Source organism: Ustilago hordei (genome assembly GCF_900519145.1).
Source record: "Ustilago hordei strain Uho2 genome assembly, contig: UHO2_contig_04, whole genome shotgun sequence".
NCBI classification, from domain to species: Eukaryota; Fungi; Basidiomycota; class Ustilaginomycetes; order Ustilaginales; family Ustilaginaceae; genus Ustilago; species Ustilago hordei.
In genome coordinates, this window is record NW_024545261.1 from 98,976 (window position 1) to 124,934 (window position 25,959).

The following is a 25,959-nucleotide window of genomic DNA, read 5'->3' on the forward strand; positions in this document are numbered from 1 at the left end:
ATGACCATCTGGTATTGTCTCTTCTCAATCTATGAATGACAACTGGTTCTTAAAACAAGCAATCAAGGTTCGCAAGAATAATGCAACAAAACTTTCTTGTACAGATTGCATGTGTAAAGTACAGCCTGGACGCAGTTTTGATGCTTGCCTCTTGAAAAGGCGAGCGAGTCGTGGTATATGAGGAGAAGTAATCAGAGCATGTAAGTGAACTCGGGGTGGGCATCACCAAGGTACTCGCGGATCTTGGAGTCGCCCCAGCCGAGCTGCTTGAGTTCGGTGACACGATAGTCACGCTTTCCTGCCTTGCGTTGTCTGTTCTCCCAGAGCATGTATAGCTCTGCTATTGTGACTAGAGCGAGGGCGGCTATGTTGAGACACAAATTGACAAGGAAACCGCGCCTATAACGAGGGGCCTCGTTGTTGTAGAAAAGCCAGACTGATAGGATACCCCCGCCGTTTGTGAAGACGATGTAAAGCGCGATGGCTGTCGCGCGTTTGTAGAGGCCTGCAGTGTTATTAAGCATCCAGCTAATTCCAAGCGGAGGAATTGAATAGGTACCGCACGAAAGGAGGATGATACCACCATATCGCTGCGAGGCCACTTTCGAGCCGTAGGCAAGGCCAACACCAGCAATGGAAAGGAGAATGAGACAAACGACCGAAATCCAACGCCACCTGTACTTGTCAGAGAGGACGGCTGCAGTAATTGAGACGAAGAAGGCGGCAGCAGTGGGAGGAACTGAGAGTAATTGAGCCTCAGCAGTGGTGCTTGCGATACCAAGAGTTCGAATGATAGTTGGGCTGAAAAAAGCCGAGGAATAGAGCAGGGTAGCGTAGGCGTAGCCAGAAGCAGCGAAAAGTACGACCAATGGATCGGTGAAAGTACGGATGACCTCGCGAAGCACGAACTTGCCGTTGTACTCGAGCTTGTCATCAGTAGCGGCAGCAACACGCTTCTCAGTGGTGGTAAAGGCGTCAACGTTTTCGGGATCCTGAGTGGGCTTAGAGACGGGAGGGGCCATACGAGCGTAAGCAAGCTTCTTCTCCTGGGGGGTTACCCACCAAAGCTTGGAGATATCGTTGGGCAGAATCCAGAAGCAGAGCAAACCGAAGAAAATGGTGAAGATGCCCTCAATGATGAAGATCCACGCCCATCCTCCAGGCTTGTGCTTGATCAGACCGATGGCAGTGGCAAGGAGACCCCCGAAGGTACCAGAAAGCGAAGCGCCGGAGAAGTAAAGTGCCTGTCGAACACCCATCTCCTCACGCTTGTAGAAGAAGCTAAGGTAGAGGGCGAGGCTCGGTAAGATACCAGATTCTGCTAACCCTATAAAGGCACGGTTTACGTACAAACCAGTCTTGTTTGTGACCAGACCTTGAAGAGTAGAGACCAAACCCCAAGACATGACGAGGAAAGGGATCCAGCGTGCAGGCCCGAAGCGTTTTACGACCAGATTCGATGGGATCTCGAAGATAATATAAGGAATGTAGAGAACAGTGAGAGCAATGCGGTAGTCGTAGCCATCCTTTCTCATCTTCAGGTCTTCCTCGAGACCGTTAAGACGGGCCTGGCCAATGTTTGTGCGGTCCAAGAAACTCAAGAGGTAGAGAATTAGACAAAGGGGAACAATCTGCCAGTCGAGCTTCTTCTTGAGTGACATCTCGAGAGCGGCTCGCTCCTCTTCCGACAGAGACTCAATGTCATCGTCGGCGGGAACAGCGGCCTGGAGGTGGCTCTGCTTGTTGTCGTTGATGCTGTCGGAAGGGGAAGAGCCTTCGTGCTGATGAGAGAGCTCTGCCGGAGCGGCAGCCTGAGCGGACATGTTGGGCCAAGTCGATATCGTCGCCGCGTAGGTGGGAGAGAGACAAAAAGGTCAAATCGGTAGGGAAAGGGTGATGGTCAGGAAGGGAGGCGGACAAAGGAGAATGTTCGGAAGGCAGCAACTCTTTATACCGATCTTCTTGCCAAGAAGAGAAAGATTGAGGGGAGTGTGCGAGGCAGCTGTCAGAGGTGCAGGTATGGCGACTCAGGTCCCGCCGTGTGACAAGCTCATAAACCCGGGTTTTTTGAAAAACGCGCTTTTCAAAAAGACGCAAAAACTTTGATACGCGCCACGAAACGCCCCTTTGAATGAAATCGAGCTCCGCACAGACGGCACAGACCAGTTGACTGGAGTATAGCTTTTGGCTCAAGAATCATTGCTCAAGGCAAAGCGAAGACGTGGGTTGGTGCAAGTCGAGTCAGGGCAGACAGATGCAATGCGTCAAGGTGCATGTTGAGATTCTGCAGATGAGATCAGATTGGTGGAGAATCTGAGCGAATCAGCGCGGGGAACGTAAAGGGGAAAATAAAAAAGGGGACATGTGCAAGAAGCGCCAAGCGAAGCTGAGTTGAGAGCCCTCCTCGGTTTCGTTGTGTCCCGATACATGCCCAGCTGTGGCCCTCATCACCTTTCTCTGGTGCAGGCGCCAAGCGAAGCAAAGTTCCAAGAGACGAAAATTTCTCCAAGGGAAAGGTTTACCCGACTCAAGACCAATTCGAGATGGACAAATGGAACGTCGAAATGGCGCGGAGAATCGAGCAACGAACGACATGGCTTCCTCCGCAATCCGAAGAACCGAAGCCGGACACTCTTCCTTGCACGACCTCTCTCACTCACTCTGCAATGCGTTCTGTCCCTAACTTGAGGCCAGAAAGCAAGCCACCCCCGCGTCGATCTATGCTTCTTTCCGCCGTAACCGTCCGCAACTCCTGTTAGGAGTGACATGTGGACGGTCCAAGTGTCAGCGGAGTACAAAATCGTAAGACGGTAGCTTCCAAAGGAAAGTGGCGGCTTGCAACCACGTTTCAGGGTCCGCAACTGCCATACTGCGACAAGACTCCTTTGTCATAGCCGGTCCAGCCGGTTGTCAATTGAGCCCCGTGCCTGAATGGCCCCTCTTGTAGCCTTCGTCCACCTCACGGACCTTTTTTGGTTTACCTTGCCCCGCATGCTCATGTTAACACATACACCGCGGATCTGGTGATGGACATTTGAGGTGACGACGCGATTGGACCAAGCTTTCTGTAGAAATGAGATGAGAGCAGAACAAAGTTGCTAAGCTGGACTTTCAATGCGTTTGATCATGACATTGTAATGGAAGCGGAGTGAGCAGGGTCTGTGAGTTTGCTTTGCGTTTTGTCTTGGCGTTCTTGAATTCGTTGTTCCGCTTGCTGTGCTTGCTTGCTCGGTTATGACACTTCAGATCCGCGTTATCCCTTCGGTTGCTCCCATGGCTAACTTCCCCATGCAACTCGATCCAATCTTACCCCGCAAAAGCAAGCAAGCGTGTTGTTCCTCGCATGGTCAGGCACGGAGGTGGGTTTCCATCGGTGCAAGCGGCCAAGGTGACACCGCCTAAACTGCAGAGCGCCACCGTCTAGAACGCATCTTTGCCGCCAGAAGACCACGTCAAACGGATTTTGCGGGGTAGCTGATTCTTCTTGGTCGTTACAGCTCTGCATGCTCATCGCAGCCATGCGATTGGTTGTGCCTTTTCTCTCGGTCTGATCCAAGTTTCGTTGTTTGATTGCAACTCGTTGTGCATGAGATCAAGGTGCAGACGAAAAGATGCGAAAGGTCGGACGAATCAGCATCGACATCCGTGACTCGCAAATATCTCTTGTCCAACCACATCTTCTCGCCCAATCAGCAAAGACAAAATCAGAATTGTCACATATTGCGCCAACGTTTGACGTTGGAAGTGTCGCCCTAACATCGCATGCTATTTCTCCACGCTCTAACACTGTACGTTTTGTTGCCGGCGGCTGCTCGGTTTTGACGGCTGCTTTGGGATTCGGAAAGCGAAAAAGTCGACTTCTTTTCTCTTTTTCTTTGTGGAATGCAGAGATCTTCTTTGCACAGACCCTGGAAGAAAAACTCTTACCCCGTACGACCAACATCTTCAAGGGCGATCTCCATCTTCACCTTCACCCTTACAGTCATCGAGAATGTCGTCGTCAGCAACTTCATTTGAAGGCGCTTCGGCACGTGAATATCATGCCAACCCAACTTGGAAGTCAAAGAAGGAAGCTCAACAGGTCGATTACCCTTCGCAGGAAGCTTTCCAGTCGGTCATGAACCGAATCGAGCGCCTTCCAGGTCTCGTATCCTCCAACGAGATCGACCGACTTCGATCTCAACTTGCTTCTGTCGCAGAGGGCCATGCTTTCCTCCTCCAAACTGGTGACTGTGCAGAGCTCTTCGACTACTGCAACCCAGAGCAGATCCAAGCCAAGCTCAAGCTCTCATTGCTCATGAGTCTCATCCTCATCTGGGGCGCACGCAAGCCAGTGGTGCGTATTGGACGAATTGCCGGACAGTACGCAAAGCCACGCTCAAAGCCTACCGAAATCATTACCAAGATCGATCCTACCACCGGAGAAGCAACCAAGCACGAGATCATGTCCTTCCGAGGAGACAACATCAACGCATTCAGTGCAGAGCCTGCCAGCGCACGTATCCCTGATCCTGAACGCTTGCTTCAGGCCTACTTTCATTCGGCTGCCACCCTCAACCATATTCGATCGGAGCTTGCGAGCGGTCTTGCCGATCTGCATGCCCCTCGACAGTGGTCCTTCCAACACGTCCAGTCCAGCGCGCTTCAGACTGAATTCGAGTCGGTCGTCGATTCGCTCACCGACGCTCTCGACTTTATGAAGGCCATCGGTGCCGACCCTAGCGCCTTCTCCTCTAGCAGCGTACTCAACTCGGTCGACTACTTCATCAGCCACGAAGGACTCTCGTTGGCATACGAAGAGGCGCTCACTCGACTCGTGCGCAAGCCAACACCATCCAACCCTAAACCTGCACGCAACGTTCACCCCTCTGATCTTGCCAGCGGTGAGCCGGACGACGCGGCACTGGAGAGATACGATCTCTCTGCCCACACCATTTGGCTAGGCGACAGGACAAGACAGCTTGACGGTGCGCATGTTGACTTCTTCTCTTCCATTCGCAACCCTGTTGGTGTCAAGGTCGGTCCCTCGATGAAGCCTCAGGAGCTGATCGAGATCCTCAACATTCTCAACCCAGATGTGCCCATTCCCAGCACAGCAGCATCAGGTCGCACGAGTGGCTGGTCCACCACAAGTGGCGCACCTCAAGTCGTCCACGGCAAGGAGAAAGGTCGAGTCATGGTCATCATCCGTCTTGGTGCTGGCAAAGTCGCCACGCACCTTCCACCCTTGCTCGAGGCAATTGCAGCAAGCAACCACAAAGACTCGATCATCTTGCTTTGCGACCCTATGCACGGCAATACTCAAACCAGCCCTTATCCACCTGCTTCCTCTGACCCCAGTGCTCAACCCCTCAAGACGCGCTCTTTCGGTGATATCATCTCCGAGATCCTCTCTTTCCTTCAGATCATCTCTTCTGACTTCCCAACACTTCATCTCGGAGGTGTTCACCTCGAGTTGACGGGAGACAAGGATGTCACCGAGTGTTTCGGTGGATCAATGAGGCTGGAGCCCAAGGATCTCGAGAGGGGCTACAAGAGTCACTGTGATCCAAGACTCAACTTTGAACAGTCACTGGATATTGCCTTTTTGCTGTCGCATTACTTCAGAAACCAGAGATTAGGCAATCAGGTCAAGGGAAGCGCTAAGACTGAGGAGGAGATCAAGAGGCAACAGGCTATCATTGAGTCTGGTTCCGGCGACGAACTGCTTGCCGAGTTGATTTGCGGTATCACCAACCGTCCTCAGTAATCTCTTCTCGTTATCGTGTACTTCTATAATCACCCTTTCGTCTCGATGCTTTGTGTACTATCGAACGCAGTTTTATCAAACGAGCTTCAGCTTTCGATTGCAAATTAGAAAGATTAATAACGAATGTGTGGATGCAACGATCTCAACAATAAAGAATGGGTGTAAAATATCACTTACGGGGCAGTGAAAGCAAAGACATGACGAAGGGTAAGCTAGCGCACCTACGTTGCATCTTTCAATTCCCCAGCATCGTCTTGCCGCCTTGGAGGATGTTTCCGCATCTCTTTGAAAGTCTTGATTATTTTCCCTCGTGAGGAAGTCGGCGACAGATTCATCAACCTTCGATAAACGTCTCGAACGCGCTGCGAAGGACTTCGCAAAAGTTGCGCCATCGATGCACGATTGAACACGACGCCGCGCGAATCGTTAGGATTAACAGACGGGTCATAGTGGATGTTGGGCGCTTCTTTGATTCTGAGTGCAGGCTTGAACCCTTTCAATTTAGGAGAGGCAAGGTCGAGCTTAGGCGGTGGGAAGTTGAAGGTGTTCTGATCAGCCTCGTCGAGTCTGTCAGGTCGTTTACGCTTCCGAGGAGGTGCTTCGGGCGACGTAGGTTCGAGAGCACGATTATTACCAGCTTGAACGACTTCGTCATTCGACCGCTGTGCGGCGATTGAACCTCGAATCGAAGTGGGGGGCTGCGAATGAACGTCTGAAAGCCTAGGAGACTCCGTGAAGCTGGACATGTCAAAGATTGGCCTTTGACGTGCCTGTGTCACGGTAAACAGGGTTTCGCCCCTTGGTCCTGTTTCCCAGTCTTTCTTGGCGTTCAAGGCATCCTGCGACTGGGTGGTTGGAGTCTGAAGGTCGTTCTGGTCGTCGCTGCTGCTGGGACGAATCTTTGCAGATTGTCCCCTTACAAACTGCGCCTTTCCTGTTTGCCCTAGTGCTGGATCTTCATTGTAGATGGCGTAACCGGCGTCATTCAGCTCGGCTATCTCCTGCACCTTTCTGATACCTTCGTTTGTCGGCCTGCCCCCTTCCCAGCCTGCGCTCACGCTCGCACTCTTTGCAGGATCGATTTGCTGCCCAATAGGGTCGGTAAAGACGTGCAAATCATTTGGTAGACGTTGGACATTCGGACGGAATCTTGCCCTGTGCAAGATGTCGGTGTAGTCGGCAGGAAGACGAAAGCTTCCAGGTGTGTTACTCTCCATATTGCCAGCCGTTTTCGGGATGTTTGACGTCCAAGACTCTACTGGCAAAGGGTCCGGCGCCACATCGTGTGGAGAGCGAAACGAGCCTGCGGGAGTATACGGTGTGCCTGGAAAATGTGAACTAGAGAAGCTAGAGATCGTTGCTTGTGGTGTTTGTGGATTGGAGACGTCGGCATCCATCGCCGTGAGATCGTCAAACTGCCTGGGTGTCGGATCTGGGCTGATCTCCTGCGAACCCTCTTTCTTCAGACGCAAGGGAGACAGCCCGGTGCCTTCTGCCACCACTCCCTGTTTCGCCTTGGTGGAGGCTGTTAAGGCAGGTTCCGGATAGCCAATGTATCGAGATGCCGCCCTCCTGATCTGTTCCTCCTTGAACTTCATGATTTGCTGGTACTTGTCGTTCGATTCAATGAGGAAAGATTTTACATCAGCATTTGGAGGTTCTTTCTGAGACTTCTGTTCCACAGTTTCCATTAAAGGTTCGGCTCTTGACGCTGCTTCGATGACGGAAACTCCGTCTCGCGACGGACTGGCTTGTCCACTTGGCATTCCTTGGTCCGACTCAATTTCAGGGACCGGGGTTCTCGGTGGAGGCGGGCGGCGATTGGGCTGGCTTGCCTTGAAATCGTTGAAGCTTTTCTTGCGAGTATAACTTGAGCGCCTGCGCTCACGAATTGCTCTACGTGAATTCTCCTCCTTGGAAGGTGATGCATCGGTCTTGACCTTGACAGGTGTCTTTGTGCCGTCTTTGCCCAACTCTTGGGAGAGTCCGGGTACATGAGCGCGCGCTAATGCTTTAAGGCCTGAATCGGGCTCAGAACTTTTGACAGCGGAGACGAATTGCTTGAGATTTGGGACAGGAGTCTCTTGCAAGATGGCTGGTACTCGCAATACACGCGGCAAGACGTATTGCTTGCGGAGATCAGGTTCGTAGATCCACTTCTTCTTGATGTACTTCCACTCGGGATACGGTTGGCGCATCTTGTCGACTTGCCTAAGGACACCAACGTATCCTTTGCGAATCCCTTCGCGAACACGGCTGCCATCTTGAAAGATCTTCCAGTTCTTGAACCTGTCAGGGACCTCTGCTTTGGCCCAGCTCGTTGCTGCTTGTAGTTCTTGTCGTCTAATGAGCTGCGGTTGTTGAATGGCACGGCATGTTGCGCCTGGAGCGCAAGAGATGACTTGCCAACTAGAAACAACAGAGACGACGAATGACAGGAGTAGAAACGTGCTTGGACGTGCAAAACGCATAATGAAACGAGAGTTCAAGCCGTGAACATGAGTGGGATGAAGTATACTGGTAGCATCCTCCGTGCTCTTTATAGTATGTTGACTGAGAGACGAATGGTGTGACGTAGCGAGACGGAACGCCGAGACGAAGACGGAGAAGCTTTAGGGATGAGCTTGTCGGCGACGGTCGAAGTGAAGCGATGTTGTTCGTTGAGAAGACGAGTCGATCGACAGACAGGGAAGGCTCTCTGGATTGCCAGAGTGTCTGTAGCTCATCAAATGAAGGTGCGGCTGCTGAAGGCACGCCTCCCGACGGAGAGTGATGCTGCGAAATGAGATGGGTCATCATTGCTGCATTGTCTCCTTGACCCACGTTGCGCGGTCAACGGTCCGATTTGCCGGGCGTGTAAAGCCGAAAGGTTGTCTGGTCAACCAGCTCGAACTTAACGAAAGATGACAGTTGGCGACGCTCAAGCACAGTACTGCTGCTATTGGGCAGAAACACTATACTAAAATGACCTAAGTGAAGCAGCGTAGAAGAATGAGGTTCTCTACTTGATATATATATACAGGAGAGAATTGTCGACGAAGGTGGGAGTATCAGCCTCCCACAACTTGAGTGAGAGGGTACATATTTCAAGATGAAGTGTGGCCTCGAGCTGGATCAAGCATTGGCCGATCTCTTACCATATCGGCTCATGTCCTCGTCAACATCTTGCTGGATCGTATCCTTCTGCAGAACTATGAAGCCGTACCAATCGAGGTAGTTGATCATCCCCGTGCATACTGCCCTCCTTTGACCTCTTTTTCTAGAGCTGTAACGTCTCGTCAAGAGTCAGCAGGCTCGTACATCGATTTGAGACAAACAGGCCTGCTTGTCGCAATTGCACAGGTCCCACATGGTGATTTCATATGTGGCACTTGCTTGCAGCGGGTGGTTGTTGTCGCTCAACGAGTGGGATAGGTTTTCGAGTCGTGCGGTTCCGTTTCAGTCATCGGCCGATCGTAATGCTTCTCGACGATGAACGAATAGAGGGGCGAAATGAAGTACAGTATGTTGTGCATTGCAACATTACAACGACGCAACTCATACCGTCACAAGCGGCCTGATAGTTTTTGGATCGGTGAACCGTATGTAAGTCCATAACTTGGAAAGTGAGGCAATAGCATACGATGTCTGGTGACGCTATTACGCCCGTCTCACGTCGTTCGACACATCTGATGGAAATCGGAACGCCATTCTGACGACTCTTCTAAAAATTGATTTCCACGTGCAACAAATAACGACAAATCAGGTTATGGTATGCCTGGCTTTGGGGAAGATGATGGTAGTGAAGAGAGAAGCGAAGAGCGGAGCGGAGAGCAGAACAGTTGAAGTATGTGATGCATCGGCGACTGAAGCATGCAACCACTTGGAGAGTGCAACTTCTATGCTGAGCTCACATCCAATCACCAGCTTTGCTCACTTGGATTTAGCACATTATCCAGACCAACACTCAGACATCAAGACACCAGTCAATGGATAACTGGTGTACTCCTGCCATAGTCTCACTCATGTTTTCAACCTCACTCTGATGAGTATCATACATGCATATGGAGACATCAAGAGACACTGGTAGATATATAAACAGCCATGTCACCCTGTAGATAGAATACACCCTCATCACAATTGATACCTGTGATCATTGACATTGACACATCTTTGATTGACTGTAACAACACTCTTCAACTGATTAAGAGTCTGACTGCTCTTGCCACACAATTCTTGACACCATGCCTTCACAACCCAATGACCCACATCCCACCAATGACCCCTCACTTGAGGACTCCTCTGATGACCAGGCCGAAATGATTCTGGCACCTGTAGACCATCAAAGAACTGCCAAACATGATACCAACTCCTCTGACAATTCTGATACCAATGACAGTGAACCAAATGAACCTCTGCTTGATCTTAACAACATCAACAAAATGAATATCAATACACTCCAGAACTTTGTCACACAATCCACCCTGCACAAACAAGCCAAGACCTTCTCATACAAGCTACCCTCCAAGCACTGTGGTTTTCTCCATGAAGTGACCCAACTCAATGATGTGCTAAAGGACACTCCAAAACTAACCACAAAGAACTGGTACACCTGGAACCCTCATTTCTGGGACATATTGGGCTCATGGTCCCTGGCCCTCAAGCATCTCGACAGCACCACCAACCTGGCTGATAAAAAGTACAACTGGAAGCTGGATGCAAAACTCTGCATGATCATCCAAAGCAATGCCAAGCTCATTGGCCAGGATAATGTGAACTACCTGTTCATGCAACCCACAAATGCCGAATCCTGGAAGATTCATGAATTATATGCCTGACTCAAGAAGGACCTCACTAAAATGGAGCATATTGCGGAATCAACCCTCCTATACAAAGCTGGTGTCAGCGGTCGCACACCCAAAACCTGATATCTGTAATAGAGTCACATCTATTACAAATCCTGTCGAGATATGTGACAACACTTGTGGTATTATGATTCTTGGTGAGATATGTAGTAGAGGTGTCTCTATCACTTTTCTTGCTCAGAAATGCAGTAATGGTTTTGCTATTGCAGGTTTCAACTGACTGCTGTGGACACTCTGTCCAGAGGTAGCTTGGCACAATCAATAACTGGTATGAACTGGTACTGACACCCAGGTCTGGTGTGAGAGATATGTTTGGTGGTGCTGACATGAGTGTCCAGTGTGTCGACTGTATGCTTGAAGTGATCCCCAGACTGCAGTGGACAACTGCCTTCAGTTCTATCTTTATCTGGAATGATGGTTTGCTATGAACCACCTTTGGATGTCAGTGAGCAGTGATACAACACACACACTACAATGGAAGCAACCTATTGAGATTGCAACTTGCTGAGTACTAATGTATACTTATGCATAAAGCTATAACTAGTAATGTATGGTGTAGAGTGGATGGTGATCCACTCACTTGCTATGATGGGGAGCATGGTTATATACCTTTCTTGCAGTGTTGCCTGCGACACTACTCCTCCTCCCCATCCCTGCTATCCTCCTCATCCCTGCTATCCTCCCCATCCATCTTGTGATGCCACTCATTGGCATTGCTTCCCATGCCTCCTGTGGATGGATGGGCCTTGTCATGGGCCTGAATGCTCAAGAAGCAGGAGGGTCACTGGTTCATATGGAAGGAGCACAGGTATCGGAGATCTAGTCGATACCAGTAGAGAGCATGGTCATAGTGCAGTCTCCATGGAGACCATGGACTCCTATGGACTCACATGCAAAGGAGCACTGAGCCATATGTGAGGAGTGCCAGGCACAGCCACAAAGAGGACCAAGCTCAAGGAGCATGCAGATGGTTACCACTCAGGGGGCTCGAGAGACAAGAGTCAAAGGAACCATCACCAGTCAAAGGAGAAGGAGCAGTGTATAGGGAACCGGCAAGCAGGTCCTGAGGAGGAGGAGCAGTGTCGAAGGAGTTGACACCACTCAGGGGGCACAAGGGTGCCAAGCAAGCAGGATAGCAAGGAGGAGGAGCAGTGTCAAAGGAGTTGACACAGCTCAAGAGGCACAGGGGTGCCAAGCAAGCAGGAGAGGCCCCCTGAACAGTACTTGATGAAGAAGGTACTCTCTGGAGAGAGAGCAGGAGCAGCATCGCTGGCGATGCTGTGAAGAGGTATATAACCATGCTTTCTCATCATCAAAGGTCGAGTGGATCCTCATCCACTCTACACACCCATCATAACTAGTTATCACTTCAGCATAAGTATATATTAGTTTCAGTCAGCATAGCAGCAATCTATCAAGGTTGCTCCTCATTGTAGTGTGTGTGTTGTATCACCACTACCTGATGTCCAAAGGCAACCCATAGCAGGTCAGCAGTCTGGATATAGATAGAACCGAAGGCAGTAGTCCACTGCAGTCCAGGGATCACTTCAAAGCATCAAGTCAACACACTGGACACTCATGTTGACACCACCAACCTTATCACCAACACCATCAACCTCATTACCATCAACACTCACCGACCTTATGACTGACACCATCAACCTCATCATCATCAACACTCACACCAGACCTTGGTGTCATCATAACCTATGTATTGATATTGATCATGCCGAGCTACCCCTGAACAGAGTGTCCACAGTGGCCAGCTGAAACCTACAATAGTATATACAATGAATGCCACCTGCTGTCATTGCACAACTTGATAGTCGCCGAACAACTAGCTTGTTGAGACCGATACCGAGACAATAGCTGTTGCACAGTTTGATAGTCACCGAGTATCTCGACAGACTGACCTGGGTTTCAGGCGCGAGACCCCTGACAGGCCTCTTGCTGCCTCATCTTCATTAGGGGCAAGTCCCACTTCATCTGAGTGGCAACTTGCACCCCCTTTCAGCACCCTCTCATCCACAACACCCACCTGTTGGCACTGACTTCATCATCATGCCAGTCCCCTGCTTCATCCAGTGGTGTCCTCACCTTGTACAGTATCTTCTCCTCATCATATCAGTGATGAGGTACCTTGCTGATCGATTCTCGTGAGATCTGTCATACTCCATGTAATATTATGATTCCTACTGAAACCTGTAGTAGCAACTTCATTCCTACAGATCCTGGTGAGTTATGCCATAGGATCATTTCTACTACCAATCTCAGTGAACTCTTCCTTAAGCCCTCGTTTAGCCTGATCCTGTGATTCCTGCACTCCTTCATATGACTTCCACTTCTTCCTGCCTCCTGCGCATCCGGCTCCTATGACAGCCGGCAGGATCCACATGTTCAATGCAGACATTCACAAGTTCTCTGCCGATTTGGACGAGCATTGGGCCAAGGCCGAAACTATGGGATTCAATCTAATGTGAGTTCTCAAGATCAAAACGCTTATTGACCAAGCCAAGTTTGTAACCATATACCATAATTGCATAATTAACCTTCAAGACAATGGCTGCAGAATGGACTATGACTCAATTTGCACAGCCCTATTCAAACGACAAGACGACATGACCACGAAGACAAGCCATCAGACCAATAGTGTCAGAGGTCGTGTGCCCAAAACCTGATATCTGTAATAGAAATGTGTCTATTACGAATCCTGTCAAGATATGTGACAATGCTTGTGGTATTATGATCCTTGTCAAGATATGTAGTAGAGACATCTCTATTACTTTTCTTGCCCAAAGATGCAGTAATGGTTTTGCTATTGCAGGTTTTGACTAGCCACTGTGGACACTCTGTCCAGAGGTAGCTCAGCATGATCAATAATGTTGAATGTATTGTAAGACACCAAGGTCTGGTGTGAGTGAGATAGTTGATGCCATTGACATGAGTGTCCAGTGTGTCAACTGAGTACTAGAGGTGATCCCTGGACCACAGCAGATGACTGCCTTTGGTTCTATCTTTATCCAGACCACTGGTTTGCTTATGAACCACCTTTGGACATCAGTGAGCAGTGATATGACACATGTGCTGCAATGGAAGCAATCTACTTGTGATTGCTACTTTGCTGACTAAAACTAATGTATACTTGTGCTTGAAGTGATAACTAGTTTGATATGGTGTAGAGTGGATGGCAATCCACTCTCTTACTAGGACAGAGAACATGGTTATATACCTTTCTTGCAATGTTGCCTGTGAGACTGCTCATCCTCCTCATCCCTCCTATGCTCTCCATCCACCTTGCAATGCCACTTGTTGGCACCACCTCCTCACTTCCTCTAGATGGATGGCCTCTGGCTGCTTCATCTCTGTCAGGGGCCAGTCCCACTTCATCTGGGTGGCGACTCACACCCATTCATCACTTCTTTGGCACCCACCTTCTTTCGCCGGTTTCATCACTGTAGGGCCCCTGCCTCATCTGATGGTGTCCCCTCCTCGTTCGGTGACCTCTTCTCGCCGTATCGGCGATGGGGTCGATGCCAGCAGGAGAGAGGGTGTCGAAAGTGGACGAAGGCCTCTCAGGAGGAGCAGGAGAGGTGTCGTGGGCAACACCAATTGAATGCATAAATACTCTCATTCTACCATAGCATATGAGTGGATCCTAATCCACTCTACTCTATACTTTACATACTCTTTACTTGACTCATAGTTACATATCATTGCAATAGCAGAGCTTTGCAATGACACCTCAAACATGTGTGTTGTATCACCATTAGGCATCAACTGTAGGTGGTGTTCCTCAACACCTGCAGTCCAGTCCCTTACTGTAGGCAGTGTTTGCTCGACATCTGCAGTCCAGTCAGTTATTGTAGGTGGTGTCCAACACCTGCAGTCCAGTAACTCCCATCCTCTGTAGGTGATAAGCATATCATGGTCCAGACAACATTAGAGAGCATTAGCAACAGTACTACAAACACTCTTACTGTAAAGGAGAGTGTACTACTCTCCCTCCATGGAATAATGGACATGCTGTGCAACCTCCAAACAGAGTGTTCAAGGCAGTCAGCCAAGACCTACCAGTACAAAGCTGTCTGGTTACAATAGTTGAAACATCCTGAGTAGATCTTACTTGATTGACCTCAGCAATACCAATCAGAAACACCCAACCTGGTTTCTGGTGCGCGACCGCTTACACCACGCTCCTCCTCCTGTCATTGCTGTCTGACTCGTTTTCTTACTCCAGCATGACACCCTCACCTTACTTTACTCGATCGCGGGCAGCCGCTACAAGCGCGCCTCCACCCGGGGTGACTGTAGTTCTTACATGTTGTTGCCAGGTTGTCATCCAGCTTCATCCCTGTGAGGTTCCAACCCCTGCAGTCAAACCACCTGCCTCCCCAGTGCCAGCCCATGTGGTCAACCCCCTTGCTTCTCCAGTGGCTCTTCCTTCGCCACTAGAGCCACTCTTCCTGGGGATGGATGATGACACTGTCATCCCCAGCCCCCTTGCTTCTCCCCCTCTGGCTCGCGTTGAGCCTGATCCTGTAGGGGGAGATTATTCTCCTGCCTCCCATGTGCCAGGTCCCCATGAGGTGGATGGGGGTCGTCCTCCTGCTGAGTTGACGACCCCAAATGTCAAGCTATGTGGGAGGCCAAACTGGCTCGCTCCCCCACCCCTCCCCCAACCGTGGATGAGGTAATTGATGCGATCCTGGTCCCTTTGCATGCTACTACCCCAGTGTATTGTCTGGAGATCCAACCCCTGACACCTCCTCCTTGTTGGGTGGATCGTCGTACACCTCCTCCTCTCCCTCCTCACCGCCACCTTCCCACTAACAGTGAGATTGCTGGATGGTCCAAGCAATTTGTGGCTGCCAACCTTTTGGTCCATGTTACAGATGGATACTTCCCTCACAACTGGGAAGTTCCCGCAGGTTTGTGTCAGGGGTCTCGCGCCTGAAACCCAGGTCGGTCTGTCGAGATACTCGGTGACTATCAAGTTGTGCAGTGACAGCAGGTGGCGTTCGTTGTATATACTATCGTAGGTTTCGGCTGACCTCTGTGGACACTCTGTTCAGGGGTAGCTCGGCACGATCAATATCAATGCTTCGGTTATGATGACACCAAGGTCTGATGTGAGTGTTGATGATGATGAGGTTGATGACATTGGTGATAAGGTTGGTGAGTGTTGATGATAATGAGGTTGATGGTGTTGGTGGTAAGGTTGGTGGCATCAACACGAGTGTCCAGTGTGTTGACTGATGCTTGAGGTGATCCCTGGACTGCAGTGGACTACTGCCTTCGGTTCTATCTATATCCAGACTGCTGACCTGCTATGGGTTGCCTTTGGACATCAGGTAGTGGTGATACAATCCACACACTACAATGAGGAGCAACCTTGATAGATTGCTGCTATGCTGACTGAAACTAATATATACTTATGCTGAAGTGTTAACTAGTTATGATGGTTGTGTGTAGAGTGGATGAGGATCCACTCGACCTTTGATGATGAGAATGCATGGTTATATACCTCTCCACAGCATTGCCAGCGATGCTGCTCCTGCTCTCTCTCCAGAGAGTACCTTCTTCATCAAGTACTGTTCAGGAGGCCTCTCCTGCTTGCTTGGCACCCCTGTGCCTCTTGAGCTGTGTCAACTCCTTTGACACTGCTCCTCCTCCTTGCTATCCTGCTTGTTTGGCACCCTTGTGCCCCCTGAGTGGTGTCGACTCCTTCGACACTGCTCCTCCTCCTCAGGACCTGCTTGCCGGTTCCCTATACACTGCTCCTTCTCCTTTGACTGGTGATGGTTCCTTTGACTCTTGTCTCTCGAGCCCCCTGAGTGGTAACCATCTGCATGCTCCTTGAGCTTGGTCCTCTTTGTGGCTGTGCCTGGCACTCCTCGCATATGGCTCAGTGCTCCTTTGCATGTGAGTCCATAGGAGTCCATGGTCTCCATGGAGACTGCACTACGACCATGCTCTCTACTGGTATCGACTAGATCTCTACCTGTGCTCCTTCCATATGAACCAGTGACCCTCCTGCTTCCTGAGCATTCAGGCCCATGACAAGCACCATCTGCACCACTTGGTCATGCTCCGCCTGACTGAGGGTTGCATGCCCTGGCCGAGTTGGTAATGTCGTCGTTGCTTCAACTTGGGTATCCTGTGAGTGCCCCCCTCCTCCTCCTCTTAATTTCTTTCGCTGATGCTGACCTCCTTCGTTTCTTCTTCCTCCAGCTGTTTTGCATTGGTGTTCACAAATCCTTTTGGTGAATGGCACCAAATTCCTCATGCATGCATCCACTGCTACCTGGCTGGGCTAGGGCATTGTGAGCAGGACATTCCTGCTCACCCAGGCATGGAGTACTCCAGGGACAGTACTCCAAGCTTGCAGCCCTGCAGCTCGCACCAGGTGGAACAAGCCCATCTGACTGTGGCAGATGGTTACAGCCCAGGTTTGGTGTGTTCAGACAAAAGGGTGACTGATCCCATCATGACCCATGGCTGGGTGACAGCAATGCAGGTCTTATGGCACCTGTGCAACCAACAGCTGGTGAGTTCCCTTCTTCAGACCCTCCAGCTCTTTGTCCAATGTCATGACAGGCTGCTTTCTGAGTAGCAGCCTCATGAGTCAGTGACTGAGGCTGGTGGTCCCCCCAACCCTATCAATGCATGGGTGGAGCCCACAGTTGATGAGCAGTGGACTCGTGCAGCCCTTGCTGCTCCTCCTGTCCCCTCTGGCTATGTCGACATGTAGTGACATGCAATTCCAATCTCCTGTTCCTTTTGATCTCATTGAGCCTGTGACCTGTCTCTCATGAGATTGCTTGTGACCCTGCTTGGGAGTCGTTTCGTCCTTGACCCTTTTGTGTGTAAAAGGGGCCGCTGCCCTCTCCTTCATGGTGGAATCTGTGATACTGCTCCTCTATTTACAGATTACACAGAGATCTGTAGTTACGCGTCCTCTCTCACAGATTATGCAGGAATCTGTAGTTATGCATCCTTTCTCACAGATTTCACCCAAATCAGTCCCAACACTCTTCCTACCTTGTGCCTATTTCCTCTCTTCTTTGCACCTCCTTCCTGAGCCTGTGTGTGCTAGTCCCGTCTCCCTCCCGACGCCTCATACTCCTGGATGAGGTCCGGGCAGTTGAGGTTCGAGAATGGTGTCATGGGACGGGATGCACAGGAATCAGAAAGATCTGTCAAGTCATATGAAGGGAGCATGGGAATCATTGTAGGACTTGTAATAGAGTCCACTGAAATCTGTAGGAGAAGCAGCTCTAAGGCAGATCTCATCTAGATTGGTACAAGCAATAAGGGTATCATGAATCACACCAGAATCTGCAATAAACTGGATCATATGACATGTCCTGCAGAGATCAATGGCAAGGGTGTTCATACAATAAAAGGCTAGAAGGGGAGGACACCTGGGGTCGCCACCGGATGAGGTAGGGGCCCTACATGACATTGAAGTCAGCACCAGCAGGTGGGCACCAATGACAGCGAGTAATGAGAGGGGGGGTGAGTTGCCACTCAGATGAAGTGGGATGGCCCCTGACAGAGATGAAGCAGCAAGTGGCCATCCATCCACAAAGGTCAAGGGATATGACATGAGCAGCAATCTAGTGTGGATGGAAAAGCAGTGGGAAAGAGGAGGAGGAGACATGGAGTCGAAGGGGCCTCACAGGACAGGAGCAGTGTTGCAGGCAACATTGCTGGGATGGTATATAACCATGCTCCTTGTCATAGCAAGTGAGTGGATCCCCATCCACTCTACACCATACATAACTAGTTATCACTTTAGCATAAGTATACATTAGTTTCAGTCAGCATAGTTGCAATCAAGTAGATTGCTTCCATTGTAGCATGTGTGTTGTATCACCACTCACTGATGTCCAAAGGTGATTCATAAGCAAACCAGTGGTCTGGATAAAGATAGAACCAAAGGCAGTCATCTGCTGTGGTCCAGGGATCACCTCTAGTACTCAGTTGACACACTGGACACTCATGTCAATGGCATCAACTATCTCACTCACACCAGACCTTGGTGTCTTACAATACATTCAACATTATTGATCATGCTGAGCTACCTCTGGACAGAGTGTCCACAGTGGTTAGTCAAAACCTGCAATAGCAAAACCATTACTGCATCTTTGGGCAAGAAAAGTAATAGAGATGTCTCTACTACATATCTTGACAAGGATCATAATACCACAAGCATTGTCACATATCTTGACAGGATTCATAATAGACATGGTTCTATTACAGATATCAGGTTTTGGGCACGCGACCTCTGACACTGGATTCATATCTGAGGAGTTTGGGATTCTTCCCTGTGCGAGGTGTTCCATGCATCTACCTTCGAGGTGCTCATGAAGAACAGGTAATTGTCATATTTTATGTTGACAACATGCTCATTACAGCTCCACTCCGATCGCAGGTCAATGCCATTAAACAATTGATTGTCAACAAATGAAAAATTGAGGACAATGGTCCTGCAAAGGAATTCCTGAAGATCAAGATCATGCAAGATAGGAACAATTGGATGATAGATTTAGATCAGCATGCCTACATTATGGGCATCATCAACAAATGGGTAGCACCCAACCAGAAAACCTGGACCCCTATGAGTATGACCCTGGCCAAGGCCCCAATGGATTCCCACATTGATGACAGCACCAAATGAAACAACCCCACCTTAGTTGGGAAGCTACTATGGATATCAAATACAGTTCACCCTGACATCTGTTATGCAGTCAACACTTTAGCAAGACACATGTCCAATCCAACTACCAAAGTGATGCAGGTGGTGCTACACATTGTCAAGTACCTTAATCAAACTAAAGATGAGGTCTTATGCATTGGAGGCAAGGAAGTTAGCGAAACTACAATTGAGACATACACTGACACAAATTGGGCATCCAACCCTAATACAGACTGGAAGAGCACCTCAGGATCAATTGTTAAGGTTTTTGGTAGCACTGTAACATGGAACTCACACATTCAGAAATGTGTTGCCAGTTCAGCAGTCAAAGCTGAGTACATTGCTGGCTCTGCAGCCACCAGAGAAGCACTTTTCCATCAACATTTACTCCATGGCCTTGGATTTGACAATAACACACCAACCATATTCACTGACAACATGGGCTGTGTTCAAGTTGCTAATGACCTGCTATGCATTCAAAACTCAAACATGTTGACACAAAATATCACCTGATTCACAATCATGTGCAGGAGGGTGACATCTCGATCAAATATGTCCAAACAAATGACAATATTGCCAATTACCTTACAAAACCTGTTCCCTGAGATCTCTTAGTATGCACATGCAACTGACTAGGAATGGCCAACATTGGATCACTCAATTGTCAGGGGTCTCGCGCCTGAAACCCAGGTTGGTCTGTCGAGATACTCAGTGACTATCAAACTGTGCGACAGCTATTGTCTCGGTATCGGTGACTATCAAGTTGTGCAGTGACAGCAGGTGGTGTTCATTGTATATACTATCGTAGGTTTCGGCTGACCTCTGTGGACACTCCGTTCAGGGGTAGCTCGGCACGATCAATATCAATGTTATGATGACACCAAGGTCTGGTGTGAGTGTTGATGATGATGAGGTTGATGGTGTTGGTGATGAGATTGGTGATGTTGATGATAATGAGGTTGATGGTGTTGGTGATAAGGTTGGTGGCGTCAACACAAGTGTCCAGTGTGTTGACTTGATGCTTTGAAGTGATCCCCAGACTGCAGTGGATTACTGCCTTCGGTTCTATCTTGATCCGGACTGCTAACCTGCTATGGGCGCCTTCGGATGTCAGGTAGTGGTGATACAACACACACACTATGATGAGGAGCAACCTTGATAGATTGCTGCTATGCTGACTGAAACTAATGTATACTTATGCTGAAGTGATAACTAGTTATATGGTGAGTAGAGTGGATGAGGATCCACTCGACCTATGATGATGAGAAAGCATGGTTATATACCTCTACTCAGCATCGCCAGCGATGCTGCTCCTGCTCTCTCTCTCCAGAGAGTACCTTCTTCATCGAGTACTGCTCAGGGGCCTCTCCTGCTTGGCACCCCTGTGCCCCTTGAGCTGTGTCGACTCCTTCGACACTGCTCCTCCTCCTCATAACCTGATGTCAACTCCTTCGACACTGTGTCATGGGCCTGGATGCTCAAGAAGCAGGAGGGTCATGGGTTCATATGGAAGGAGCACAGGTATCGAAGACCCAGTCGATACCAGTAGAGAGCATGGTCGTAGTGCAGTCTCCATGGAGACCATGGACTCCTATGGACTCACATGCAAAGGAGAACCGAGCCACATGCGAGGAGGACCAGGCACAGCCACAAGGAGGACCAAGCTCAGATGGTTACCACTCAGGGGCTCGAGAGACAAGAGTCCTAGGACACTGGCAAGCAGGTCCCGAGGAAGAGGAGCAGTGTCGAGGGAGTCGACACCAGGTCATGAGGAGGAGGAGCAGTGTCGAAGGAGTCGACACCACTCAAGAGGCACAGGGGTGCCAAGCAGGAGAGGCCCCTGAGCAGTACTCGATGAAGAGGGTACTCTCTGGAGAGAGAGCAGGAGCAGCATCGCTGGCAATGCTGTGAAGAGGTATATAACCATGCTTTCTCATCATCATAGGTCGAGTGGATCCTCATCCACTCTACTCACCATATAACTAGTTATCACTTCAGCATAAGTATACATTAGTTTCAGTCAGCATAGCAGCAATCTATCAAGGTTGCTCCTCATCATAGTGTGTGTGTTGTATCACCACTACCTGACATCCGAAGGCGCCCATAGCAGGTTAGCGGTCCGGATCAAGATAGAACCGAAGGCAGTAGTCCACTGCGGTCCGGGGATCACTTCAAGCATCAAGTCAACACACTGGACACTCGTGTTGACGCCACCAACCTTATCACCAACACCATCAACCTCATTATCATCGACATCACCAATCTTATCACCAACACCATCAACCTCATTATCATCGACATCACCAAACTCATCACCAACACCATCAACCTCATCATCATCAACACTCACACCAGACCTTGGTGTCATCATGACATTGATATTGATCGTGCTGAGCTACCCCTGAACGGAGTGTCCACAGAGGTCAGCCGAAACCTACGATAGTATATACAACGAACACCACCTGTTGTCACTGCACAACTTGATAGTCACCGATACCGAGACAATAGCTGTCGCACAGTTTGATAGTCACCGAGTATCTCGACAGACCGACCTGGGTTTCAGGCGCGAGACCCCTGACACACTGCTCCTCCTCCTCATGACCTGGTGTCGACTCCTTCGACACTGCTCCTCCTCCTTTGATCAGTGACAGTTCCTTTGGCTCTTGTCTCTCGAGCCCCTGAGTGGTAACCATCTGCATGCTCCTTGAGCTTGGTCCTCTTCGTGGCTGTGCCTGCTCCTTGAGCTTGGTCCTCCTCGTGGCTGTGCTTGGCCCTCCTTTGCATGTGAGTCCATAGGAGTCCATGGTCTCCATGGAGACTGCACTATGACCATGCTCTCTACTGATCTCGACTAGATCTTCGATACCTGTGCTCCTTCCATATGAACCTGTGACCCTCCTGCTTCTTGAGCATCCAGGCCCATGACATCAATCACTCAGCTGGCAAGGGGGACAGTTGAAGTATGTGATGCATCAGTGACTGAAGCATCCAACCACTTGGAGAGTGCAACTTCTACACCAAGCTCACATCCAATCACCAGCTTTGCTCACTTGGATTTAGCACATTATCCAGACCAACACTCAGACATCAAGACACCAGTCAATGGATAACTGGTGTACTCCTGCCATAGTCTCACTCATGTTTTCAACCTCACTCTGATGAGTATCATACATGCATATGGAGACATCAAGAGACACTGGTAGATATATAAACAGCCATGTCACCCTGTAGATAGAATACACCCTCATCGCAATTGATACCTGTGATCATCGACATTGACGCATCTTTGATTGACCGTAACGACGCTCTTCAACTAGAACAATGCGATTGCTGAGTCCAGCCCAGACGCGCACGCTTTTCTTTTGAAAATCACGTGATGCATTCTTTAAGAAGCAGTTTCCATCCGTGTAGAGAAGGGCGGCGTTTGCGGGGAAGACTGCTTGTGACAGTAAGTCCGCAAAGAAGATAGAGAGAGGATCGTCAGGATGCAGCATCATGCTTCTAGACGTGCTCCACCTTGGGGCCTCTGCTTCACGTCTTCCTTTTCGCCCTTCATCCATCCATCCATCCATCCTTCCATGGTCGTCTTGGCTTCCAGATAGCATCGACAGACCCGAAGCCTCATGAGCATGGCGTAGACACACGACATAGACAAGTGCCTTCTTTTGCACGATCCGACACGCTGACTCAACAAAGACTCGAGGAGACTTAAGCTTCGGCCTGTCCAAGCCAACCATGGCCTACGTTTCGATGCCTGGCTCATCAGAGCCTTATTCTCTCGACTATCCTGCTGACACATCCATTACCCACACGTTGCACGACAATGCCGAACTCAGCGCGGTTCCAGAGCATCCTCACAGCAAGAGCAAGGCAGCTGCCGTACCCAATGATGCTCAGCCAAGGCAACAGCAGCAGCTCTCTACTGTCACTCATCCCACTATCTCTAGACCATTCCAACATTTATGCGACAACAGCAAGGGCGATGCCACTCAGGACGGAGCACAGCCAAAGCGCAAGTCGATGGGATCCAAGGTTCTCTCCAAGTTCAAGCCAGGATCCAGCGACGACAAGGGTCATCACTCCAGCAATCCTCATTCGCAAGCTACTAGCGGGGCTCATACTCCCGCTTACACTCTCCATGAGGGCGAGAGCGAGACAACCTTGGGTGCAAATCAGCTTCAACAGGCCTTGGCAAAGGAGCAACAACGAAGGCACAGGAGCAAGCAGCAGTCCTTCAGTAGCGCAGACGGGTTCCGACAAAAACGACTTTTCCTCACAAACAAGTCAACGCAATACCATCCTGACTCCGATGCCGAGGCCGAAAGTGAGGAGAACTACCGCGAATCGGCACAAGATCCCCGCTTTACTCCGGCACAAATACAGCCGGTTGGCTACCAACGTCCTCGCAGCGGCACCATCCACCACTTCCCAGGGGGGCTCTACGATGATGAACCGACTACCGATGCCCGCCCAGCCCGCGACGCTGAGGCCCTGAATCATCTCGACCATTCGCACGGCCTTGATGACGGGCATGACGATCTTCTACTCGGCCATCAACACAAGTATGACTCTGATGACTCGGACGATACTATCGCCCACCTCATCCGTGAAGCCGATGGTTATGACAGTCTCCGCTACAACTCCAAAGGTCGAATGTCGGCTGGTCTCGACTATGACACACTGCATGCTGTCCGCGAGAAGGAAAGATCCGTCCACGACAATGAAGATGCACAGAGCGGTTACAGCGCCTACTCGGGCGGTGCTGCCAAAGCTCTTAGTCAACCTCTGTTGGAGCTCGAAGACATTGAGCTCGAGACCTTCTTGCAGAACTTCGCGCGCCATACAAAGGAAGTCACCGTCACCCGTTCCGACAAAGCGCAAAAGTACAGGATGCCAAAGTGGTCCGACTTTCGTGTCTCACCAGAGGAAATCGCTACCACCAATCCGGAAAGTAAGCGACCCTCGATGCTGGCTCGAGTCGATCGCGGCCTCCATCATCTGTCCGAGAATCTGAACCCGCAGTCCCTAGCTAAGAGCTCATTCAAGCAGCCCCACAAAGAGCGAAGCCAGACCGATCCGGCAGCAATCCAGGGATCGAAATCGAAAGAAGATGACATGACGGCCGAGTCAGCAGCCTCCGATGTCAACGATCATGGCGCCAACCTCAATTCGCCATCCAAGAAAATGACAAAGTCCAAGAAGCTCAAGAAGCACAACACCGCCAACGGTCCCGTGTCACCTGGACAGAGTGGCATGCAAGACGAAGAAGACTGGGATCTCATCGTACCTTCCTCTGCGGAACCCAGTGGCCTTGAGGCATCCTCGCCGCTCGATGAACTCCGTGTCAATGCAGCTGACGAAGGTGTGGACGGTGTCGCTTTCTGTATCGCTTACATTCTCGTGCTTGTGGAGAGGCTCGCGCCCGAAGAGATCGACCATCACCCAGACAGAGGCTATCGCGAAGGTCTGATCCGCTCGCATCTGGAACGTCTTTATACCATCGCGCCGTTCTGGGAACAGCTCGCTTTCCGCATTCGTCGGCTATATCGATGGGAAGATCCCAAGACCACTGCTGCAGCTGCCATGATCTACTTTGTGCTATGGTACACCAACATGATCCCGACAGCTTTCATCCTCATGATCATGTTCTACATCATGAGGTTCAAGTACTTTCCTCCTTCGGAGAGCTATCTGCACGAAAAGGTCAAGATGCGCATGGCGCGAGGTCAGGCTGCCAACACCCTTTCCGAACGCCTGCGACGTCGCAGTCGACTTGACATTCTCAACATCTACAAGCGATGGATTGTCACCTTTGGCGCTCCCACGCAAGAAGCTATGGGTCTCGTTGCTGACTTTCATGAGAAGGTCAAGAACCTGATCCTCTGGCGGAACACGGGGGCAACGCGACGTACTCTGATCATGTTTGGTATACTTAACCTCTTTGTCACATTTGCACCCTCGCAGTACATCTCGAAAGCTGTCTTCTTCTTCCTTGGCATCACCTTCTTCTGTCTCCTGCCGCTGCAGAGTTACTTCCCATCCCATCGCAAGGCACTTTCACCCTTTTGGTGGGCTACGTTCGGCGCCCCTACAGATGCCCAATTCGCAGTCCAGCTCTTGCGCAAACGCCACTTGGACGTCGATCGCTTCGCTGGCCAGCTTCGCACTGCAGAAGACATTCGACGCGCTGTCCGCTCACAAGGTGGCTCCAAGGTCAAACCTCGCCCTGACCGTCGCGAAGAAGGCATCGCATACGATCAGATAGAAGATCCAGCTCGAGCTAGTCTGGACTATGTCGAAATGACCAACGATGCTATGCTCAAGCCCCGCAAACTAGGAAGCTTCTTCTGCCAGTACAAAGGTCTCCCTGGTCGGCTTCACATCAACACGAAGTACCTCTACTTTACACCGCTGCATTCGCCTTCACATAAACGTGGTCGTACACCGGTCGATGCTATTGAGTCGATCGTCAAGACGAAAAGCATCCGTCTGATGGTATGGAGCTCGTTGGGCCTCAAGATCGTCAGAAACAACGGTAAGGCTCCGTTCCTGCTGGCAAACATGCAGAACAGAGATGAAGCTTTCAATTTGATTCTTGCTGTATCTACCAATGGTGAGTAAGCTAAAGCAGTGCTGACAGATGCATGGGGCTGCAAGCTGACCCT

The 25,959-nt window shown here is 50.1% G+C and overlaps 6 protein-coding genes across 6 annotated transcripts; 4 read left to right on the plus strand and 2 right to left on the minus strand.

The window, feature by feature from the left end:
- Positions 1–191: 191 nt before the first annotated feature.
- On the minus strand, positions 192–1,823 carry UHO2_02357 (uncharacterized protein; the record flags this gene model as incomplete). The annotated part of the gene is made up of 1 exon (XM_041555145.1): positions 192–1,823. One exon carries the CDS (start codon positions 1,821–1,823, stop codon positions 192–194), a length of 1,632 nt encoding a protein of 543 aa, XP_041411079.1.
- Positions 1,824–3,991: 2,168 nt separating this feature from the next.
- On the plus strand, positions 3,992–5,749 carry UHO2_02358 (uncharacterized protein; the record flags this gene model as incomplete). The annotated part of the gene is made up of 1 exon (XM_041555146.1): positions 3,992–5,749. The coding sequence occupies one exon, from the start codon at positions 3,992–3,994 to the stop codon at positions 5,747–5,749; it is 1,758 nt and encodes a 585-aa protein (XP_041411080.1).
- Positions 5,750–5,970: 221 nt separating this feature from the next.
- On the minus strand, positions 5,971–8,220 carry UHO2_02359 (uncharacterized protein; the record flags this gene model as incomplete). The annotated part of the gene is made up of 1 exon (XM_041555147.1): positions 5,971–8,220. The coding sequence occupies one exon, from the start codon at positions 8,218–8,220 to the stop codon at positions 5,971–5,973; it is 2,250 nt and encodes a 749-aa protein (XP_041411081.1).
- A 1,752-nt stretch (positions 8,221–9,972) lies between these two features.
- On the plus strand, positions 9,973–10,566 carry UHO2_02360 (uncharacterized protein; the record flags this gene model as incomplete). The annotated part of the gene is made up of 1 exon (XM_041555148.1): positions 9,973–10,566. The coding sequence occupies one exon, from the start codon at positions 9,973–9,975 to the stop codon at positions 10,564–10,566; it is 594 nt and encodes a 197-aa protein (XP_041411082.1).
- An 8,800-nt stretch (positions 10,567–19,366) lies between these two features.
- UHO2_02361 (uncharacterized protein) lies at positions 19,367–19,807 on the plus strand (the record flags this gene model as incomplete). Its single annotated transcript, XM_041555149.1, has 1 exon — positions 19,367–19,807. One exon carries the CDS (start codon positions 19,367–19,369, stop codon positions 19,805–19,807), a length of 441 nt encoding a protein of 146 aa, XP_041411083.1.
- Positions 19,808–23,029: 3,222 nt separating this feature from the next.
- UHO2_02362 (uncharacterized protein) lies at positions 23,030–25,915 on the plus strand (the record flags this gene model as incomplete). The annotated part of the gene is made up of 1 exon (XM_041555150.1): positions 23,030–25,915. One exon carries the CDS (start codon positions 23,030–23,032, stop codon positions 25,913–25,915), a length of 2,886 nt encoding a protein of 961 aa, XP_041411084.1.
- Positions 25,916–25,959: the final 44 nt, after the last annotated feature.